Raw genomic sequence first — 19,646 nt, forward strand, 5'->3', positions numbered from 1 at the left:
CCATAATTTCTCTGATGCAAATATATACAATAGGCACATTCAATAAAAGTCTAGCCTAACTACATGTTCCGGACACATAAGATAGGTAAGGCAAGGAATTTTCTTTGACTTGTAACTAAGGCAAGGAAAATATGTTCCGGACATATAAGATAGGCAAAGTAGGAACATATCGATCCTCAAATTCATGTTCTTCTAGTTGGATCTAAAAACACCAATGGAGGCGATACCTACCACCAGCAAGAACTTTGGTGAAGTAATAAAATGGAGATCCTTGCGTGAAGCTATAGATGGATAGTAGATCAGCTTAAAGAGGTCGTGACGGATTTGAATCTTTATGTTTTGATGAGATGGATTGATAGTTTATATAATAATTCTTTGGAAGCATTGTGGTCGAGATCGTGAGAAGTCTCGCTCCTAATAACTCAAATTCAATTTATCACAACCACATGAAATATCAAGACTTATAACATCATGACATCCGAAAGCAAGTTATGTGAATAGATGTATAGGAGTTTGATTCAGTATAGGAATTTTGATTAGGGGCACGCATATGTGCCCAAGAGAGAGCCAATATATGTGGCCATAAGTGCAGTTTTTGTTTGGATGGAATTCGTATTGCGTCAACTATTATTGTGTTTCTCATCTCTATTTATGAATATATTATTAAGGATGATTTCCTTAAAAAAAAATTCATATCTTGAGTTTTTTTTAATCAGTACTCTTATTTTACTTAAAAAATAATTATATCACTAACATCGCGATCACTGTGATCATTAATTTAGTTTAGTTATCCAATCGTGACTGATTCATTATGGAAAGTCGAAGGTATAATCTATAAAATCAAATCATGGGGAAAACGAAATGTCGGTCAAATTCTACTGCTGCATAGAATGAGAATAAGCGACAATGAATAATTACTATATATATTGTTTTTCTAAGATCCCTGCTATGCAAACTTTCGGTTTGCTAATTGTTTGTTTCAATCCCACCAACAGTGCCAATGACCGGAGATTTGATTGAGATGCCAAACGGTCACGTCAATCATCAACAAGCAAAACGGTCAAATTCGACGTGCACATGTTCAAATCTCTCAGGAAATCGGTCTAATGTCCCACCAACACTGCCATTGTATTATAATACGGTAACGTCATTCATCACCAATTAACCTAGAAATTATGTATAAAAAAAAAACACTGTCATGTCTATCAAAAAAAGAAAAAAGAGTGGCCTCTTGCTCGTCGGTTCCATACAACCATGGATTTCACCAACACTTGGTTACGTTTTCTCCGCCCTCCTATTTCTCTTCCTTCTGCGACTTACAAGAATAACAAGCTCTAGTCAATGAGCTAGTGCCAGACTGACACCCGATCCATCTAACCTCTTTTATCGAAGGTGGCTTGCACCATCTTCTTAATGTCTTTACTCATCATTGTGTCACTGTCAATTTCACATACATCCATCTTATGACATGCTCAAAGAAATAAGACAACGGGTGGCCTCTGAACATGGACGCATCTCTAAGTGTTAGAGACTACACCTTGGACTTTTATTTTGCATGCCGCACAAGCTTTGTCCCAAATGAACCTGTCCCAAAACATCGTGAAATGATACTAAACTAATGTTTTTATTATTATTTGGACTTCAGATTTAGAATATTGATGATTATGAATGAAAATTGCAAATCAAACCATATCATGATCATCTTTCAAAGTTAGATCTTCCTTGGCCAATGAAACAATTGCGTTCCGAAACATGGTCAAAAATATACTGAATGAAACTAATACCCTCGGAGTAGGACACGTCCATGGCGGCTTGCTTGCGACCGAAACAAACAAGTAACGAACGGAAAGTTGGTGTGGCCAGAGATTGTAGAAAAAATAATATATATATATATAACAATTATTTATCAGATTTTATAGTCTGTTCTCATTTTAAATTGGCTGACGAATTTGACCGCCACCGTTGGGATCCCATGTTTATGTTTGTTGTACAATCCAGACTTTGACCCAGATGAACTATCGTGATGATACGGGAACGTCCGTCACTACTGAACCGGGAAGCTGCATGCGAAACTCGTAACTGTCGTGTGTATAAGAAGGGTGTACGGGCCTGTGGTGCCTCATCACCAGAAAACTAATTAAACCATGGATCTCACCAGCACCTCCTTCCTCTTCTCCTTTCTCGTCCTCCTCGTTTCGCTGCTGCTACTCAAGAAGAACAGGTCTGGTGGCGGAGCTCGTGCCACACTGCCTCCCGGTCCATCTAAGCTCCCTATCATAGGCAGCTTGCACCATCTCTTGGGTGGCCTGCCGCATCGTTCCCTCACTGCCTTATCTAAGAAATTTGGCCCCGTGATACTCCTGAAGCTCGGTGAGGTCCCCACCCTCGTTGTCTCATCTACCGAAGCGGCTGCTGAGATCATGAAAACTCACGACGTCAGCTTCGCCTCTCGGCCCACTAACCTGAATCTCCAGTCCGCCACATACGGTGACAGGGGCGTCGGCTTTACCTCGTATGGATTCCACTGGAGGGAGCTGCGCAAGATGAGCATCGTGGAGCTATTGAGTGCCAAGCGAGTCCAATCTTTTCGCTTTATCCGGGAAGAGGAGGTGCTTAATCTTGTGCGGTCGATAGTCCTGTTGTCCAACGCTGGTTCCACCGTGAACCTCAGTAAGAAATTGGTGCTGTTGGCTAATGACATAGGCTCCCGGTCCGTCATCGGCAGCAAGTGCAAGTACCAGAAAGAGTTCATACGGATAGTGATGCAAACGCTGGAAGCTGCCGGAGGCTTCAGTTTGGCGGACTTATTCCCGTCATGGCCGATAATTAATCTTCTCAGTGGTGCGACTTTCAAGATGAAGATGTTACACCGTGACATGGACGCGATCCTGAATAGCATCATTCAAGAGCGCAGAGAAAGGAAGTCCGCAGAGCAACCGGAGGAGGAGGAGGAGGAGGCCTTGGTCGATGTCATGCTGAGAGTTCAAGCTGAAGGTAGCCTGTCATTCCCCTTAGCAGACGAGGACATGAAAGCCATGATGCTGGTATGTTCCTTTTGAAACCCTAATCTTTCCTTACAGTCGCAGTTTCGAGAATCTAATTTCTGGATTCCTTTTGCAATAAAGGATATGCTCGGTGGGGCCAGCGAGACCTCCGCAGGAATAATGGAGTGGGCCATGTCGGAGCTGATGAAGAATCCAAGAGTGATGCGAAGGTTGCAAGAGGAGGTGAGGGAGACTGTCGGAGAAAAGGGAAAGGTGACGGAGAAGGACATCAACGGAATGAACTACTTGAAACTGGTCATCAAGGAGACTCTGAGGCTGCACCCTCCTGTTCCTCTGCTGCTCCCCCGAGAGTGCCGGGAGACGTGCGAGGTTCTTGGTTACCAGATACCAGAGAAGACAAGAGTATTCGTGAACGTTTGGGCCTTGGGAAGGGATCCTCGGTACTGGGACAATCCCACTGAGTTTGAGCCAGAGAGATTCGAGAGGAGGAATTCCATGGTCGACTTCAAGGGAACCAACTTTGAGTTCTTACCTTTCGGAGCAGGCAGGAGGATATGCCCAGGGATGTCATTTGGTTTGAAGAGCATAGAGCTTTCCCTGGCTAGCCTTCTCTACAACTTTGATTGGGAGCTCCCATCGGGAGATGAAGGGATGCCCCAGGAGTTGGACATGAGCGAAACCTTCTCGATTACGTGCCGGAGGAAGTCGGACCTCTGCCTGCGTGCCATCCCTCGTATTCCTTTCTCCATGAACTGACCTTTACCCAAAAATACACGCACCCGTATTCAGTTCTTCATGCATTCACGTCTACTCAGTAGTCTTTACCTGTGTCATCATCGTTGTTATCATCCTCATCCTCGTACTCATCCTCATCGGAGCAACATTGTTATAGAAATTTGTTACACTTCATATAGACAGTGTTGATAATATAATGAAATAACTGTTTTGATATTTGAAATAATTAAATATTATTGAAATGTTACGAAAAAGCATAGCTTGAATACCGTAAAATTTCATCAAAATCCTGATTTGGCTTATTTTCTAGTCAACTGTATCTCTAGCCCAACTAAGAGACATTATGAATAAAGATAGATATAAGTATCCAACTAAACCAAACTCTTAATAATAGTTAAGGGTCTGAGATTTCTTGCTTTACAGCTTGTTTGATCATTAATGATTCTGTAAAGCTTCTCTTAATCACATAAGCCAACGCTTGAAGGCATAAAATATCCAATTTGTGCTTATCATTCATATTCAAAATGATATATCCATTTTTGGAGGTGTAAAGCAATGACATCTCTATTCCCTTCCACAAAATTATAAGTGTTTATAGATAATTTTGTGGAAGGGAATAAAGATGCCTTTACGCTTGAAACCATCTAAAAGTCGACAAATCTATTCATAGATGTGGTATTATCTTTTGACTCTATAGGCTCTACTTCAATTCTCTTTTTCTTGTTGTTGTTAGATTTCTTACATTGATTCTTGTAATGTCTTTTCTCATCACAATATTTTTTCTTAATATTGACTTGCTTTTACCAGTGCGTGAACTGCTTCCATCCTTGAACTTTTACCTTTCTTTATTCTCTAATCAATTTGAGTTGTTGCTGAAATCTTTTTCCTTAACTCGTCATTCAACAAACTGCTTGTTACTTGGCTCATAATGATAACACCGTCTAGTACAGAATTGCTAAGGGAAACCATTAATGTCTTCCAACTTTCTAACAATTAACTAAGAAATAACAATGCATGCAACTCATCATTAAGAGATATTTTTATAAAGAAACACTAGTTAGTGATACTTTATATTTTATTCGAATGCTTAGCAATAGAAGCCTCCTATTTATATTTGATTAGTATTTATATATGAAAATCAATGGGAGCAAATTTATTATATGTCTTATATATATATATATATATATATATATATATATATATATATATATATATATATATATATATAAAATATTTTGCTTGCTAGTAATGATATTAGTTTATTATACCAAACTAAGAAATTTCTCATCAAGAATTATAAAATTGTTAATATGAATGAGACATTTTATGTTATTAGCATTGAGATATTTAGTGATAGATTTCAAGAATTACTATGACTGTCTCAAAAATGATATATTGATCTAGTTTTAGAGAGATTTAGTATATAATTTTGTTTAAACTATAATAAAAGTAAAAGTTTTAACCAAAATAAGTATTTTTAAAAATAAAAAATAATCAGATAAATTTTTTTTTTATGTATATGTAGTTGAAAGTTTATTATATGCTCAAGCATATGCATGATTAGATATAAGTTTTATAGTTGAAATACTGGGTAGATACTAGAGTTACCTAATAATTAAAATACTGAAAGACTATAAATAATCTATTAAGATATCCATAAGGGATAAAGGATTATATGTTCGTATATATGAAATTAGTTCAACTTAAAATGATGGTATTTTCAAGTGCTAATTTTGTAATATATCTTGATAATAGGAATCCCACTTTACATTTATATCTATATCAGTTGGCCAGGTAATTTATAGGGAAAAACAAAAAGTCATATTATTACATTCTTAAAATTAGAAGTTAATTTTGTGGCATTCTTTGAGATCATCAATAAAGCTTTATGATTGTAAAATTTTATCTTAGGACTTGATGTAGTTCGACTCAATTACCAAATCGCTGAAGATATATTTTGACATATCATAGTAACTTTGTTCTCTAAAAATGATATGTACTGTTATAACTTTATGTATGATATATAGTACTTGATGGTTAGAGAAGAGAGTTCAGAAATCACTAATGTCAATTAATAACTTGAGTTCCACTACATTGATTATTGATCCATTCACTTGGACTTACAACCTAAAATGTTTGAAAGAATATATTCTTATGATTGGGTATACGAGCAACCCATAAAAGATATGATGATGCATATTTTAGTTGACATAATAATTGATATTCTTGCTTATGTATTTAAAGTTATTATTTTTATTATTCTGTTCAAAATTATTTAATATGATAATAGGATTGTCTTGACAAAATAAATTATAGAAGCCATTTTAGACTATATTATGAAGGGCTAACAATGTTGTGGTACATAGCAGAAAGCATAACATTGATGACATACAATCTCTCTAACTCATATTTTTACTTAGATTTAATGTAGTATTATTATATTTATTAGACTTATTAGCCTTTTTTTTAATTTGTGTACATATAAACTTTTAAAACTTTATAATCTAATTGGGTAAAATTATTTTAAAATAATTTTTTTATTTTTTTATTTTAAACCTCTTTGTTTCTTACCGATTAATGGGTCAAGTGCGAGAATGTTAGATTATGTGACCCTATCTAATTAGGTAAGATATATTATAGATATGATTGAATTTTGATTATGATTATCGACCAAAGTCCAATTATGGTAGGATTCTTTAGAGGATGATCTCGATGTAAGGGAGTCTCATAATTACTTATCATAGACTCTTTATCTTGCATATAAATAGACAGAATCTTTTAGGGACTATACACTAATAATTGGATACACACAATACATGGATATATGGGTATGGATACGTGACATGATTTAGAAATTATAGATCTTCTCTTATCTCTTTTAGTCACGTGATTTAGTCAATGAAAAATTGCATATCTTTTTTTCATCTTCCTTTCATCTCTAAATCCATCACGCAGTGATCCTATGAAAGATAATGAAAGAAGAAAAGACGACTTTAGTTCTCATTACACATCGATATTACTATAGCTTTTGGATCTTATGATGATGCATCCATAGATTAGATAAAGATTTTTTATCCAGCATCTTAAATTTAGATATATTATTATTTGATTTTAAATTTTAATATTAATATTTTTTTTGTATAATAGCATAAGGATGAACTGTTTCAATCGACAACGAACTTGTTAGCGTAGACGATTAAGGTTGCCAAAGAGTTCAAGGCATCAACTCACTAACCACATAAGGCTGCTGTCACGAGCAGAGCCTAAACTAATCAAGTTCATATGAGATGAGTATTACGTCGCATAAAAACGGATTACATAATGGTAACGCAGCTTATGTTTATGTACATAGACGTGACTTGAAGAATGATATGAGTTTTCCTATGAGTCTGATATCGGAGGAAAAGTTTGACACGAATAATTAAATTATTATATGTCGACTGGAAATTCATAAGCATGCATTTTGAAGTGTCTTACAACTTGCTTAAACGAAATATAAATTTAATAGCTTTTGGACAGGACATAGTTTGATGGTGATACGTTAAAAGTTCACGATTCATAACCTTATCTGACACGACATGCTCAAGACTAAAGTATGCATGTGATTGAAACAAACAATTAGCAAACGGAAAGTCTGCAAAGCAGGGATCTTAGAAAAACAATATATAGTAATTATTCGCTATCGCTTATTCTCATTCATTCTTGTGTAGCAGTAGAATTTGACCGGCATTTTGTTGTCCTCATGATTTGATTTTAGATATTATACCTTTGACTTTCCATAATGAATCAGTCACGATTGGATAACTAAATTAATGGTCAAAATGATCGAGATATTAGTGATATGACTTTTTATTTCAAAAAAAATAAATTTTCTTAACTAAATCAACGGGTTACAAAAGGCATTCCGATATGGGAATGTAATAAAAAGCTAAATCGGAAATTCCACTCGTCTCTTTAAAAAAATAAATGATTGAAAAATCTGATCAATCAGTTGGTCATCTTATTTTTTAATAAATAAAAATATTATATATATCAAAATATGTAAAAAAATATTTCTTATAGACGACGGATAACATAGCTATGCATCAAAATCAAAATGTTCATCAACATCATTGTGTCAAATTCCACGTGCACAAGTTCAAATCTCTCAGTTCAACGGTCAAAACTCCCACCAACACTGCCATGATCACGAGCTGCCATAGCATGATACGGTCACGTCAACGTCATTAAATGAGACGGTCAAATTCGACGTGCACAGATTCAAATCTCTCAGTGAGAAGGTCATAAAAGTCCCACCAAAATTGCCATGAACAGTTGATTTGATTGAGCTACCATAGTATGATACGGTCACGTCAATAATCACCAATTAACCTATCAACTATGTACAAAAATCGTAAGCACTGTCATGTCTATCAAAAAGAAAAGGTGGGGCCTCTTGCTCCTTAGTTCGCATGCAACTATGGATTTCACCGACACGCGTTACTGTTCGCCCTCGACTTTCTCTTCCTCCTACTACTACTACTTCACTCGGTCCATCTAACCTCATATCGTAGGCGGCTTTCACATCTATATAGTGTCTTACCACGTTACGAATCATGTTTCATAAGGTTATTATGAACGATGAATTATGGATAAAAGAATGATCAGAAAATATCTAAAATCTCTCAATAATATCATATATTTATATCTCCTCTTATTTACATATCTGTATATTCAAGTATTTTTTTATCTTAGAAAATCTTATTTTTCTATGAGCGAGAACATAGGATCTATGATAAATAATTAAGAGAATTCATCCTATCATTGTCATATTCTAAGGAATCATATCATAATTAAATTTTCTTGATCGATTATTATAATCAGAATCCAATCATATTCATAATATATCTTATCAAATTAGATAAGATAACATAATCTTTTTTTTTTCACTTAGCCCATTAATTGATAAGATAAAAAATATAAAATATAAAAATAAATTTATTTAAAAAAAATTATATTTAATTAGATTATAATTTTTTAAAAAAAATAATTTACAAATGCACATAAATTTTTATAAAACAAATCAATAAGTTCAATAAATATAATACCATATTAAATTTGACTATCAATATTAGTTATAACGATCGTATATCATATTTCTATAATCAATTAATTAACTAAATGAGTGTAATCAATATATACAACATCATCATCCAACAAAGTCCAGAATTTTTCGTTCAGCTCTGACCTTAAAAATCGTGGGATCAGGATAGGGCCCTTAAAACCTTTAGATACAAAGACAAGTAGGAAACACTTTGCAGGTGCGGACATAATCAATAATATGACATGAACTGTTGATTTGTGCGCCAGAGAGAGCGGTAAAGGTAACTATCAATCAACTCTTACATTATCAACCGTTCACTCGTCACTGTCTTACGAATTTATGGGATACGCCGATGTGTTTTTTGCATCGATTGAGAGTGGCCTTTCATTGCTGCGTGTACTGGATACATGCAGATTCCCAAATTGTTGCTTCCTTTGGGTTGCACCCAAAATTCGTTAGTGCCCAGAATAAAATAGCTATTTAATGTGTTCAACAGTCCAAACTTGGATATATTAATTTGGATCAAAGTAGGACTATTGATTTGACTTCAACTTGTGTATTTCATGTACATCCGTCTTATGACATGTTCAAAGAAATAATACAACGGATGGCCTCTGAACATGAACGCATCTCTAAGTGTTAGAGACTACACGTTGGACTTTTCTTTTGAATGCCGCCGCACAAGCTTTGTCCCAAATGAACCTGTCCCAAAACATCGTGAAATGATACTAAACTAATGTTTTTATTATTATTTGGACTTACAGATTTAGAATATAGATGATTATGAATGAAAATTGCAAATCAAACCATATCACGATCATCTTTCAAAGTTAGATTTTCCTTGACCAACGAAACAATTGCGTTCCCAAACATGGTCAAAGATATACAGAATGAAACTAATACCCTCGGAGTAGGACACGTCCATGGCGGCTTGCTTGCGACCGAAACAATCAAGTAACGAACGGAAAGTTGGCGTTGCAGAGATTGTAGAAAAAATAATATATATAAATATATATATATATAACAATTATTTATCAGATTTTATAGTTTGTTCTCATTTTAAAGTGGCTGACGAATTTGACCGCCACCATTGTGATCACAAGTTTTTGTTTGTTGTACCATCGAGACTTTGACCCAGATGAACTATCGTGATGATACGGGAACGTCCGTCACTACTGAACCGGGAAGCTGCATGCGAAACTCGTAACTGTCGTGTGTATAAGAAGGGTGTACGGGCCTGTGGCGCCTCATCACCAGAAAACTAATTAAACCATGGATCTCACCAGCACCTCCTTCCTCTTCTCCTTTCTCGTCCTCCTCGTTTCGCTGCTGCTACTCAAGAAGAACAGGTCTGGTGGCGGAGCTCGTGCCACACTGCCTCCCGGTCCATCTAAGCTCCCTATCATAGGCAGCTTGCACCATCTCTTGGGTGGCCTGCCGCATCGTTCCCTCACTGCCTTATCTAAGAAATTTGGCCCCGTGATACTCCTGAAGCTCGGTGAGGTCCCCACCCTCGTTGTCTCATCTACCGAAGCGGCTGCTGAGATCATGAAAACTCACGACGTCAGCTTCGCCTCTCGGCCCACTAACCTGAATCTCCAGTCCGCCACATACGGTGACAGGGGCGTCGGCTTTACCTCGTATGGATTCCACTGGAGGGAGCTGCGCAAGATGAGCATCGTGGAGCTATTGAGTGCCAAGCGAGTCCAATCTTTTCGCTTTATCCGGGAAGAGGAGGTGCTTAATCTTGTGCGGTCGATAGTCCTGTTGTCCAACGCTGGTTCCACCGTGAACCTCAGTAAGAAATTGGTGCTGTTGGCTAATGACATAGGCTCCCGGTCCGTCATCGGCAGCAAGTGCAAGTACCAGAAAGAGTTCATACGGATAGTGATGCAAACGCTGGAAGCTGCCGGAGGCTTCAGTTTGGCGGACTTATTCCCGTCATGGCCGATAATTAAACTTCTCAGTGGCGCGACTTTCAAGATGCAGATGTTACACCGTGACATGGACGCGATCCTGAATAGCATCATTCAAGAGCGCAGAGAAAGGAAGTCCGCAGAGCAACCGGAGGAGGAGGAGGAGGAGGAGGCCTTGGTCGATGTCATGCTGAGAGTTCAAGCTGAAGGTAGCCTGTCATTCCCCTTAGCAGACGAGGACATGAAAGCCATGATGCTGGTATGCTTTTTTTTTTAAACCCTAATCTTTCCTTACAGTCGCAGTTTCGAGAATCTAATTTCTGGATTCCTTTTGCAATAAAGGATATGCTCGGTGGGGCCAGCGAGACCTCCGCAGGAATAATGGAGTGGGCCATGTCGGAGCTGATGAGGAATCCAAGAGTGATGCGGAAGTTGCAAGAGGAGGTGAGGGAGACTGTCGGAGAAAAGGGAAAGGTGACGGAGAAGGACATCAACGGAATGAACTACTTGAAACTGGTCATCAAGGAGACTCTGAGGCTGCACCCTCCTGTTCCTCTGCTGCTCCCCCGAGAGTGCCGGGAGACGTGCGAGGTTCTTGGTTACCAGATACCAGAGAAGACGAGAGTATTCGTGAACGTTTGGGCCTTGGGAAGGGATCCTCGATACTGGGACAGTCCCACTGAGTTTGAGCCAGAGAGATTCGAGAGGAGGAATTCCATGGTCGACTTCAAGGGAACCAACTTTGAGTTCTTACCTTTCGGGGCAGGCAGGAGGATATGCCCGGGGATGTCATTTGGTTTGAAGAGCATAGAGCTTTCCCTGGCTAGCCTTCTCTACAACTTTGATTGGGAGCTCCCATCGGGAAATGAAGGGATGCCCCAGGAGTTGGACATGAGCGAGACCTTCTCGATTACGTGCCGGAGGAAGTCGGACCTCTGCCTACGTGCCATCCCTCGTATTCCTTTCTCCATGACTTGACCTTTACCCAAAAATACATGCAACCGTAGTCGTTTCTTCAAGTATGCACTTCTACCCAATAGTCTTTACTCGTATCGTCGTCATCGTTATCGTCCTCATCGGAGCAGCATTGTTACAGAAATTTGTTACACTTCATATACACAGTGTTGATAAAGTGTAGGAGGCTCTTTCTTGTGACGTCCTCTTATGGGCTGTTTAGTATAATGAAATGATCGTTTTGATATTTGAAATAATTAAATATTATTGCCAAAGGATGAATGTTACGAAAAAGCATATCTTGAATACCGTAAAATTTCATCAAAATCCTGATTTGGCTTATTTTCTAGTCAACTGTATCTCTAGCCCAAATAAGAGATATTATGAATAATTAAATATTATCGCCAACTGTATTTCTAGTCAATTTTATAATTGAGGACATCAATTAAAAATTTTTAATTTTTGAAAGAGAAAACTATAATTTTTACATAAGATATATAAAAGAAATTTTTAATTTATGAAAGGGTAGAATTGAAATGTAAACATAATGACATAGATTGGAATTAACCTATGAGGGGTAAAACCATCCTTTTTAATAAAACCTTAAATGTCCCTTTGTACGATCATTGCATAAGGCATGGTCGTTGCTTGCATGCGGCCTCCAGCATTCAGTTGACGTTAATTTTGGCTAGCAAATATTGTCACAATAGTGCTGCTCGTGCATCGTAGGTCAACCATTGGAGGCCACCGTCCTCAATGATACTGTTGTCAACAGCAACCTATCAATAGTGGTCCATTGATCAAACATGATAAAATTTTATATCGCCCAAAAGCAGGCGATAAGATAGATTAGATAGAAAAGAAAATCGACAATATCAATGAATCATTCATGCATCGTAAATGAAAACAACATATTTTCATGAGCAAAAGGTGCTAACAAGTAGATCTAAGATATTTGATTTCACAACTATAGTTAGCAAGTATAAAAAACATCCTTGTACTATTATGTAAAAAACTTAAATAACAAAATCTGAAATTAAATAATAATATATTTAAATTTACGATATGTATATTTTGATGCTGCTAAAAAACATTTATCTAATCTATGAGCGTACCATCATTAAATTCAAAAGCTCTAGTGATACCGTTTTGTAAAGAGAACCATACTCACTTTCTCCTCTCTTCCTATTTTTCACAAGAGCACTATGGGCGATCAATTTATGGACAAAATAAAGATGAAAGAAGATATATAATCTTTCATCACATGACTAAAAGGAGATGTGAGGATCGATAACCTTTCGATCATGTTACATATCCAACCGATGATTGTACAAATGCCATCCAAAATTTTCCCCGATGCTTAATTATATAGATCCTTATCAATATATAGCAATACATATATTATCATGAGTCTTTTAAATTATCCTCCCGTCACATCTTGGACTCGCAAATAGATGTTCCATTATGCTAGAGCATGGTCTGTCATTGTATTTATCAAAAATCAAGAAGAAATTCTATCTTCAACTGAAACTTTATCAGAAATAAAAGAATGGATCGTTGTGCCCGAAATCATTCAAAATAAAATGATTACCTAACAATAATGATAACCACAACCCATAATTTCTCTGATGCAAATATATACAATAGGCACATTCAATAAAAGTCTAGCCTAACTACATGTTCCGGACACATAAGATAGGTAAGGCAAGGAATTTTCTTTGACTTGTAACTAAGGCAAGGAAAATATGTTCCGGACATATAAGATAGGCAAAGTAGGAACATATCGATCCTCAAATTCATGTTCTTCTAGTTGGATCTAAAAACACCAATGGAGGCGATACCTACCACCAGCAAGAACTTTGGTGAAGTAATAAAATGGAGATCCTTGCGTGAAGCTATAGATGGATAGTAGATCAGCTTAAAGAGGTCGTGACGGATTTGAATCTTTATGTTTTGATGAGATGGATTGATAGTTTATATAATAATTCTTTGGAAGCATTGTGGTCGAGATCGTGAGAAGTCTCGCTCCTAATAACTCAAATTCAATTTATCACAACCACATGAAATATCAAGACTTATAACATCATGACATCCGAAAGCAAGTTATGTGAATAGATGTATAGGAGTTTGATTCAGTATAGGAATTTTGATTAGGGGCACGCATATGTGCCCAAGAGAGAGCCAATATATGTGGCCATAAGTGCAGTTTTTGTTTGGATGGAATTCGTATTGCGTCAACTATTATTGTGTTTCTCATCTCTATTTATGAATATATTATTAAGGATGATTTCCTTAAAAAAAAATTCATATCTTGAGTTTTTTTTAATCAGTACTCTTATTTTACTTAAAAAATAATTATATCACTAACATCGCGATCACTGTGATCATTAATTTAGTTTAGTTATCCAATCGTGACTGATTCATTATGGAAAGTCGAAGGTATAATCTATAAAATCAAATCATGGGGAAAACGAAATGTCGGTCAAATTCTACTGCTGCATAGAATGAGAATAAGCGACAATGAATAATTACTATATATATTGTTTTTCTAAGATCCCTGCTATGCAAACTTTCGGTTTGCTAATTGTTTGTTTCAATCCCACCAACAGTGCCAATGACCGGAGATTTGATTGAGATGCCAAACGGTCACGTCAATCATCAACAAGCAAAACGGTCAAATTCGACGTGCACATGTTCAAATCTCTCAGGAAATCGGTCTAATGTCCCACCAACACTGCCATTGTATTATAATACGGTAACGTCATTCATCACCAATTAACCTAGAAATTATGTATAAAAAAAAAACACTGTCATGTCTATCAAAAAAAGAAAAAAGAGTGGCCTCTTGCTCGTCGGTTCCATACAACCATGGATTTCACCAACACTTGGTTACGTTTTCTCCGCCCTCCTATTTCTCTTCCTTCTGCGACTTACAAGAATAACAAGCTCTAGTCAATGAGCTAGTGCCAGACTGACACCCGATCCATCTAACCTCTTTTATCGAAGGTGGCTTGCACCATCTTCTTAATGTCTTTACTCATCATTGTGTCACTGTCAATTTCACATACATCCATCTTATGACATGCTCAAAGAAATAAGACAACGGGTGGCCTCTGAACATGGACGCATCTCTAAGTGTTAGAGACTACACCTTGGACTTTTATTTTGCATGCCGCACAAGCTTTGTCCCAAATGAACCTGTCCCAAAACATCGTGAAATGATACTAAACTAATGTTTTTATTATTATTTGGACTTCAGATTTAGAATATTGATGATTATGAATGAAAATTGCAAATCAAACCATATCATGATCATCTTTCAAAGTTAGATCTTCCTTGGCCAATGAAACAATTGCGTTCCGAAACATGGTCAAAAATATACTGAATGAAACTAATACCCTCGGAGTAGGACACGTCCATGGCGGCTTGCTTGCGACCGAAACAAACAAGTAACGAACGGAAAGTTGGTGTGGCCAGAGATTGTAGAAAAAATAATATATATATATATAACAATTATTTATCAGATTTTATAGTCTGTTCTCATTTTAAATTGGCTGACGAATTTGACCGCCACCGTTGGGATCCCATGTTTATGTTTGTTGTACAATCCAGACTTTGACCCAGATGAACTATCGTGATGATACGGGAACGTCCGTCACTACTGAACCGGGAAGCTGCATGCGAAACTCGTAACTGTCGTGTGTATAAGAAGGGTGTACGGGCCTGTGGTGCCTCATCACCAGAAAACTAATTAAACCATGGATCTCACCAGCACCTCCTTCCTCTTCTCCTTTCTCGTCCTCCTCGTTTCGCTGCTGCTACTCAAGAAGAACAGGTCTGGTGGCGGAGCTCGTGCCACACTGCCTCCCGGTCCATCTAAGCTCCCTATCATAGGCAGCTTGCACCATCTCTTGGGTGGCCTGCCGCATCGTTCCCTCACTGCCTTATCTAAGAAATTTGGCCCCGTGATACTCCTGAAGCTCGGTGAGGTCCCCACCCTCGTTGTCTCATCTACCGAAGCGGCTGCTGAGATCATGAAAACTCACGACGTCAGCTTCGCCTCTCGGCCCACTAACCTGAATCTCCAGTCCGCCACATACGGTGACAGGGGCGTCGGCTTTACCTCGTATGGATTCCACTGGAGGGAGCTGCGCAAGATGAGCATCGTGGAGCTATTGAGTGCCAAGCGAGTCCAATCTTTTCGCTTTATCCGGGAAGAGGAGGTGCTTAATCTTGTGCGGTCGATAGTCCTGTTGTCCAACGCTGGTTCCACCGTGAACCTCAGTAAGAAATTGGTGCTGTTGGCTAATGACATAGGCTCCCGGTCCGTCATCGGCAGCAAGTGCAAGTACCAGAAAGAGTTCATACGGATAGTGATGCAAACGCTGGAAGCTGCCGGAGGCTTCAGTTTGGCGGACTTATTCCCGTCATGGCCGATAATTAAACTTCTCAGTGGTGCGACTTTCAAGATGAAGATGTTACACCGTGACATGGACGCGATCCTGAATAGCATCATTCAAGAGCGCAGAGAAAGGAAGTCCGCAGAGCAACCGGAGGAGGAGGAGGAGGAGGCCTTGGTCGATGTCATGCTGAGAGTTCAAGCTGAAGGTAGCCTGTCATTCCCCTTAGCAGACGAGGACATGAAAGCCATGATGCTGGTATGTTCCTTTTGAAACCCTAATCTTTCCTTACAGTCGCAGTTTCGAGAATCTAATTTCTGGATTCCTTTTGCAATAAAGGATATGCTCGGTGGGGCCAGCGAGACCTCCGCAGGAATAATGGAGTGGGCCATGTCGGAGCTGATGAAGAATCCAAGAGTGATGCGAAGGTTGCAAGAGGAGGTGAGGGAGACTGTCGGAGAAAAGGGAAAGGTGACGGAGAAGGACATCAACGGAATGAACTACTTGAAACTGGTCATCAAGGAGACTCTGAGGCTGCACCCTCCTGTTCCTCTGCTGCTCCCCCGAGAGTGCCGGGAGACGTGCGAGGTTCTTGGTTACCAGATACCAGAGAAGACAAGAGTATTCGTGAACGTTTGGGCCTTGGGAAGGGATCCTCGGTACTGGGACAATCCCACTGAGTTTGAGCCAGAGAGATTCGAGAGGAGGAATTCCATGGTCGACTTCAAGGGAACCAACTTTGAGTTCTTACCTTTCGGAGCAGGCAGGAGGATATGCCCAGGGATGTCATTTGGTTTGAAGAGCATAGAGCTTTCCCTGGCTAGCCTTCTCTACAACTTTGATTGGGAGCTCCCATCGGGAGATGAAGGGATGCCCCAGGAGTTGGACATGAGCGAAACCTTCTCGATTACGTGCCGGAGGAAGTCGGACCTCTGCCTGCGTGCCATCCCTCGTATTCCTTTCTCCATGAACTGACCTTTACCCAAAAATACACGCACCCGTATTCAGTTCTTCATGCATTCACGTCTACTCAGTAGTCTTTACCTGTGTCATCATCGTTGTTATCATCCTCATCCTCGTACTCATCCTCATCGGAGCAACATTGTTATAGAAATTTGTTACACTTCATATAGACAGTGTTGATAATATAATGAAATAACTGTTTTGATATTTGAAATAATTAAATATTATTGAAATGTTACGAAAAAGCATAGCTTGAATACCGTAAAATTTCATCAAAATCCTGATTTGGCTTATTTTCTAGTCAACTGTATCTCTAGCCCAACTAAGAGACATTATGAATAAAGATAGATATAAGTATCCAACTAAACCAAACTCTTAATAATAGTTAAGGGTCTGAGATTTCTTGCTTTACAGCTTGTTTGATCATTAATGATTCTGTAAAGCTTCTCTTAATCACATAAGCCAACGCTTGAAGGCATAAAATATCCAATTTGTGCTTATCATTCATATTCAAAATGATATATCCATTTTTGGAGGTGTAAAGCAATGACATCTCTATTCCCTTCCACAAAATTATAAGTGTTTATAGATAATTTTGTGGAAGGGAATAAAGATGCCTTTACGCTTGAAACCATCTAAAAGTCGACAAATCTATTCATAGATGTGGTATTATCTTTTGACTCTATAGGCTCTACTTCAATTCTCTTTTTCTTGTTGTTGTTAGATTTCTTACATTGATTCTTGTAATGTCTTTTCTCATCACAATATTTTTTCTTAATATTGACTTGCTTTTACCAGTGCGTGAACTGCTTCCATCCTTGAACTTTTACCTTTCTTTATTCGCTAATCAATTTGAGTTGTTGCTGAAATCTTTTTCCTTAACTCGTCATTCAACAAACTGCTTGTTACTTGGCTCATAATGATAACACCGTCTAGTACAGAATTGCTAAGGGAAACCATTAATGTCTTCCAACTTTCTAACAATTAACTAAGAAATAACAATGCATGCAACTCATCATTAAGAGATATTTTTATAAAGAAACACTAGTTAGTGATACTTTATATTTTATTCGAATGCTTAGCAATAGAAGCCTCCTATTTATATTTGATTAGTATTTATATATGAAAATCAATGGGAGCAAATTTATTATATGTCTTATATATATATATATATATATATATATATATATATATATATATATATATATAAAATATTTTGCTTGCTAGTAATGATATTAGTTTATTATACCAAACTAAGAAATTTCTCATCAAGAATTATAAAATTGTTAATATGAATGAGACATTTTATGTTATTAGCATTGAGATATTTAGTGATAGATTTCAAGAATTACTATGACTGTCTCAAAAATGATATATTGATCTAGTTTTAGAGAGATTTAGTATATAATTTTGTTTAAACTATAATAAAAGTAAAAGTTTTAACCAAAATAAGTATTTTTAAAAATAAAAAATAATCAGATAAAATTTTTTTTTATGTATATGTAGTTGAAAGTTTATTATATGCTCAAGCATATGCATGATTAGATATAAGTTTTATAGTTGAAATACTGGGTAGATACTAGAGTTACCTAATAATTAAAATACTGAAAGACTATAAATAATCTATTAAGATATCCATAAGGGATAAAGGATTATATGTTCGTATATATGAAATTAGTTCAACTTAAAATGATGGTATTTTCAAGTGCTAATTTTGTAATATATCTTGATAATAGGAATCCCACTTTACATTTATATCTATATCAGTTGGCCAGGTAATTTATAGGGAAAAACAAAAAGTCATATTATTACATTCTTAAAATTAGAAGTTAATTTTGTGGCATTCTTTGAGATCATCAATAAAGCTTTATGATTGTAAAATTTTATCTTAGGACTTGATGTAGTTCGACTCAATTACCAAATCGCTGAAGATATATTTTGACATATCATAGTAACTTTGTTCTCTAAAAATGATATGTACTGTTATAACTTTATGTATGATATATAGTACTTGATGGTTAGAGAAGAGAGTTCAGAAATCACTAATGTCAATTAATAACTTGAGTTCCACTACATTGATTATTGATCCATTCACTTGGACTTACAACCTAAAATGTTTGAAAGAATATATTCTTATGATTGGGTATACGAGCAACCCATAAAAGATATGATGATGCATATTTTAGTTGACATAATAATTGATATTCTTGCTTATGTATTTAAAGTTATTATTTTTATTATTCTGTTCAAAATTATTTAATATGATAATAGGATTGTCTTGACAAAATAAATTATAGAAGCCATTTTAGACTATATTATGAAGGGCTAACAATGTTGTGGTACATAGCAGAAAGCATAACATTGATGACATACAATCTCTCTAACTCATATTTTTACTTAGATTTAATGTAGTATTATTATATTTATTAGACTTATTAGCCTTTTTTTTAATTTGTGTACATATAAACTTTTAAAACTTTATAATCTAATTGGGTAAAATTATTTTAAAATAATTTTTTTATTTTTTTATTTTAAACCTCTTTGTTTCTTACCGATTAATGGGTCAAGTGCGAGAATGTTAGATTATGTG

At 36.8% G+C, this 19,646-nt stretch overlaps 4 protein-coding genes across 4 annotated transcripts; all 4 read left to right on the plus strand.

The window, feature by feature from the left end:
* Positions 1–2,132: 2,132 nt before the first annotated feature.
* On the plus strand, positions 2,133–3,956 carry LOC135677086 (desmethyl-deoxy-podophyllotoxin synthase-like). The gene is made up of 2 exons (XM_065188995.1): positions 2,133–3,044; positions 3,126–3,956. The coding sequence occupies exons 1-2, from the start codon at positions 2,145–2,147 to the stop codon at positions 3,759–3,761; spliced, it is 1,536 nt and encodes a 511-aa protein (XP_065045067.1). The 5' UTR covers positions 2,133–2,144; the 3' UTR covers positions 3,762–3,956.
* A 6,127-nt stretch (positions 3,957–10,083) lies between these two features.
* LOC135677087 (desmethyl-deoxy-podophyllotoxin synthase-like) lies at positions 10,084–11,031 on the plus strand. Its single transcript, XM_065188996.1, has one exon. The coding sequence runs from the start codon at positions 10,096–10,098 to the stop codon at positions 11,014–11,016; it is 921 nt and encodes a 306-aa protein (XP_065045068.1). The 5' UTR covers positions 10,084–10,095; the 3' UTR covers positions 11,017–11,031.
* Positions 11,032–11,048: 17 nt separating this feature from the next.
* LOC135677088 (cytochrome P450 71D10-like) lies at positions 11,049–11,961 on the plus strand. The gene has a single exon (XM_065188999.1). The coding sequence runs from the start codon at positions 11,085–11,087 to the stop codon at positions 11,715–11,717; it is 633 nt and encodes a 210-aa protein (XP_065045071.1). The 5' UTR covers positions 11,049–11,084; the 3' UTR covers positions 11,718–11,961.
* A 3,478-nt stretch (positions 11,962–15,439) lies between these two features.
* LOC135677089 (desmethyl-deoxy-podophyllotoxin synthase-like) lies at positions 15,440–17,263 on the plus strand. The gene is made up of 2 exons (XM_065189000.1): positions 15,440–16,351; positions 16,433–17,263. The coding sequence occupies exons 1-2, from the start codon at positions 15,452–15,454 to the stop codon at positions 17,066–17,068; spliced, it is 1,536 nt and encodes a 511-aa protein (XP_065045072.1). The 5' UTR covers positions 15,440–15,451; the 3' UTR covers positions 17,069–17,263.
* The last annotated feature ends 2,383 nt before the right edge of the window (positions 17,264–19,646 follow it).

This window comes from Musa acuminata, chromosome BXJ1-6 (genome assembly GCF_036884655.1).
Source record: "Musa acuminata AAA Group cultivar baxijiao chromosome BXJ1-6, Cavendish_Baxijiao_AAA, whole genome shotgun sequence".
Lineage (NCBI taxonomy): Eukaryota > Viridiplantae > Streptophyta > Magnoliopsida > Zingiberales > Musaceae > Musa > Musa acuminata.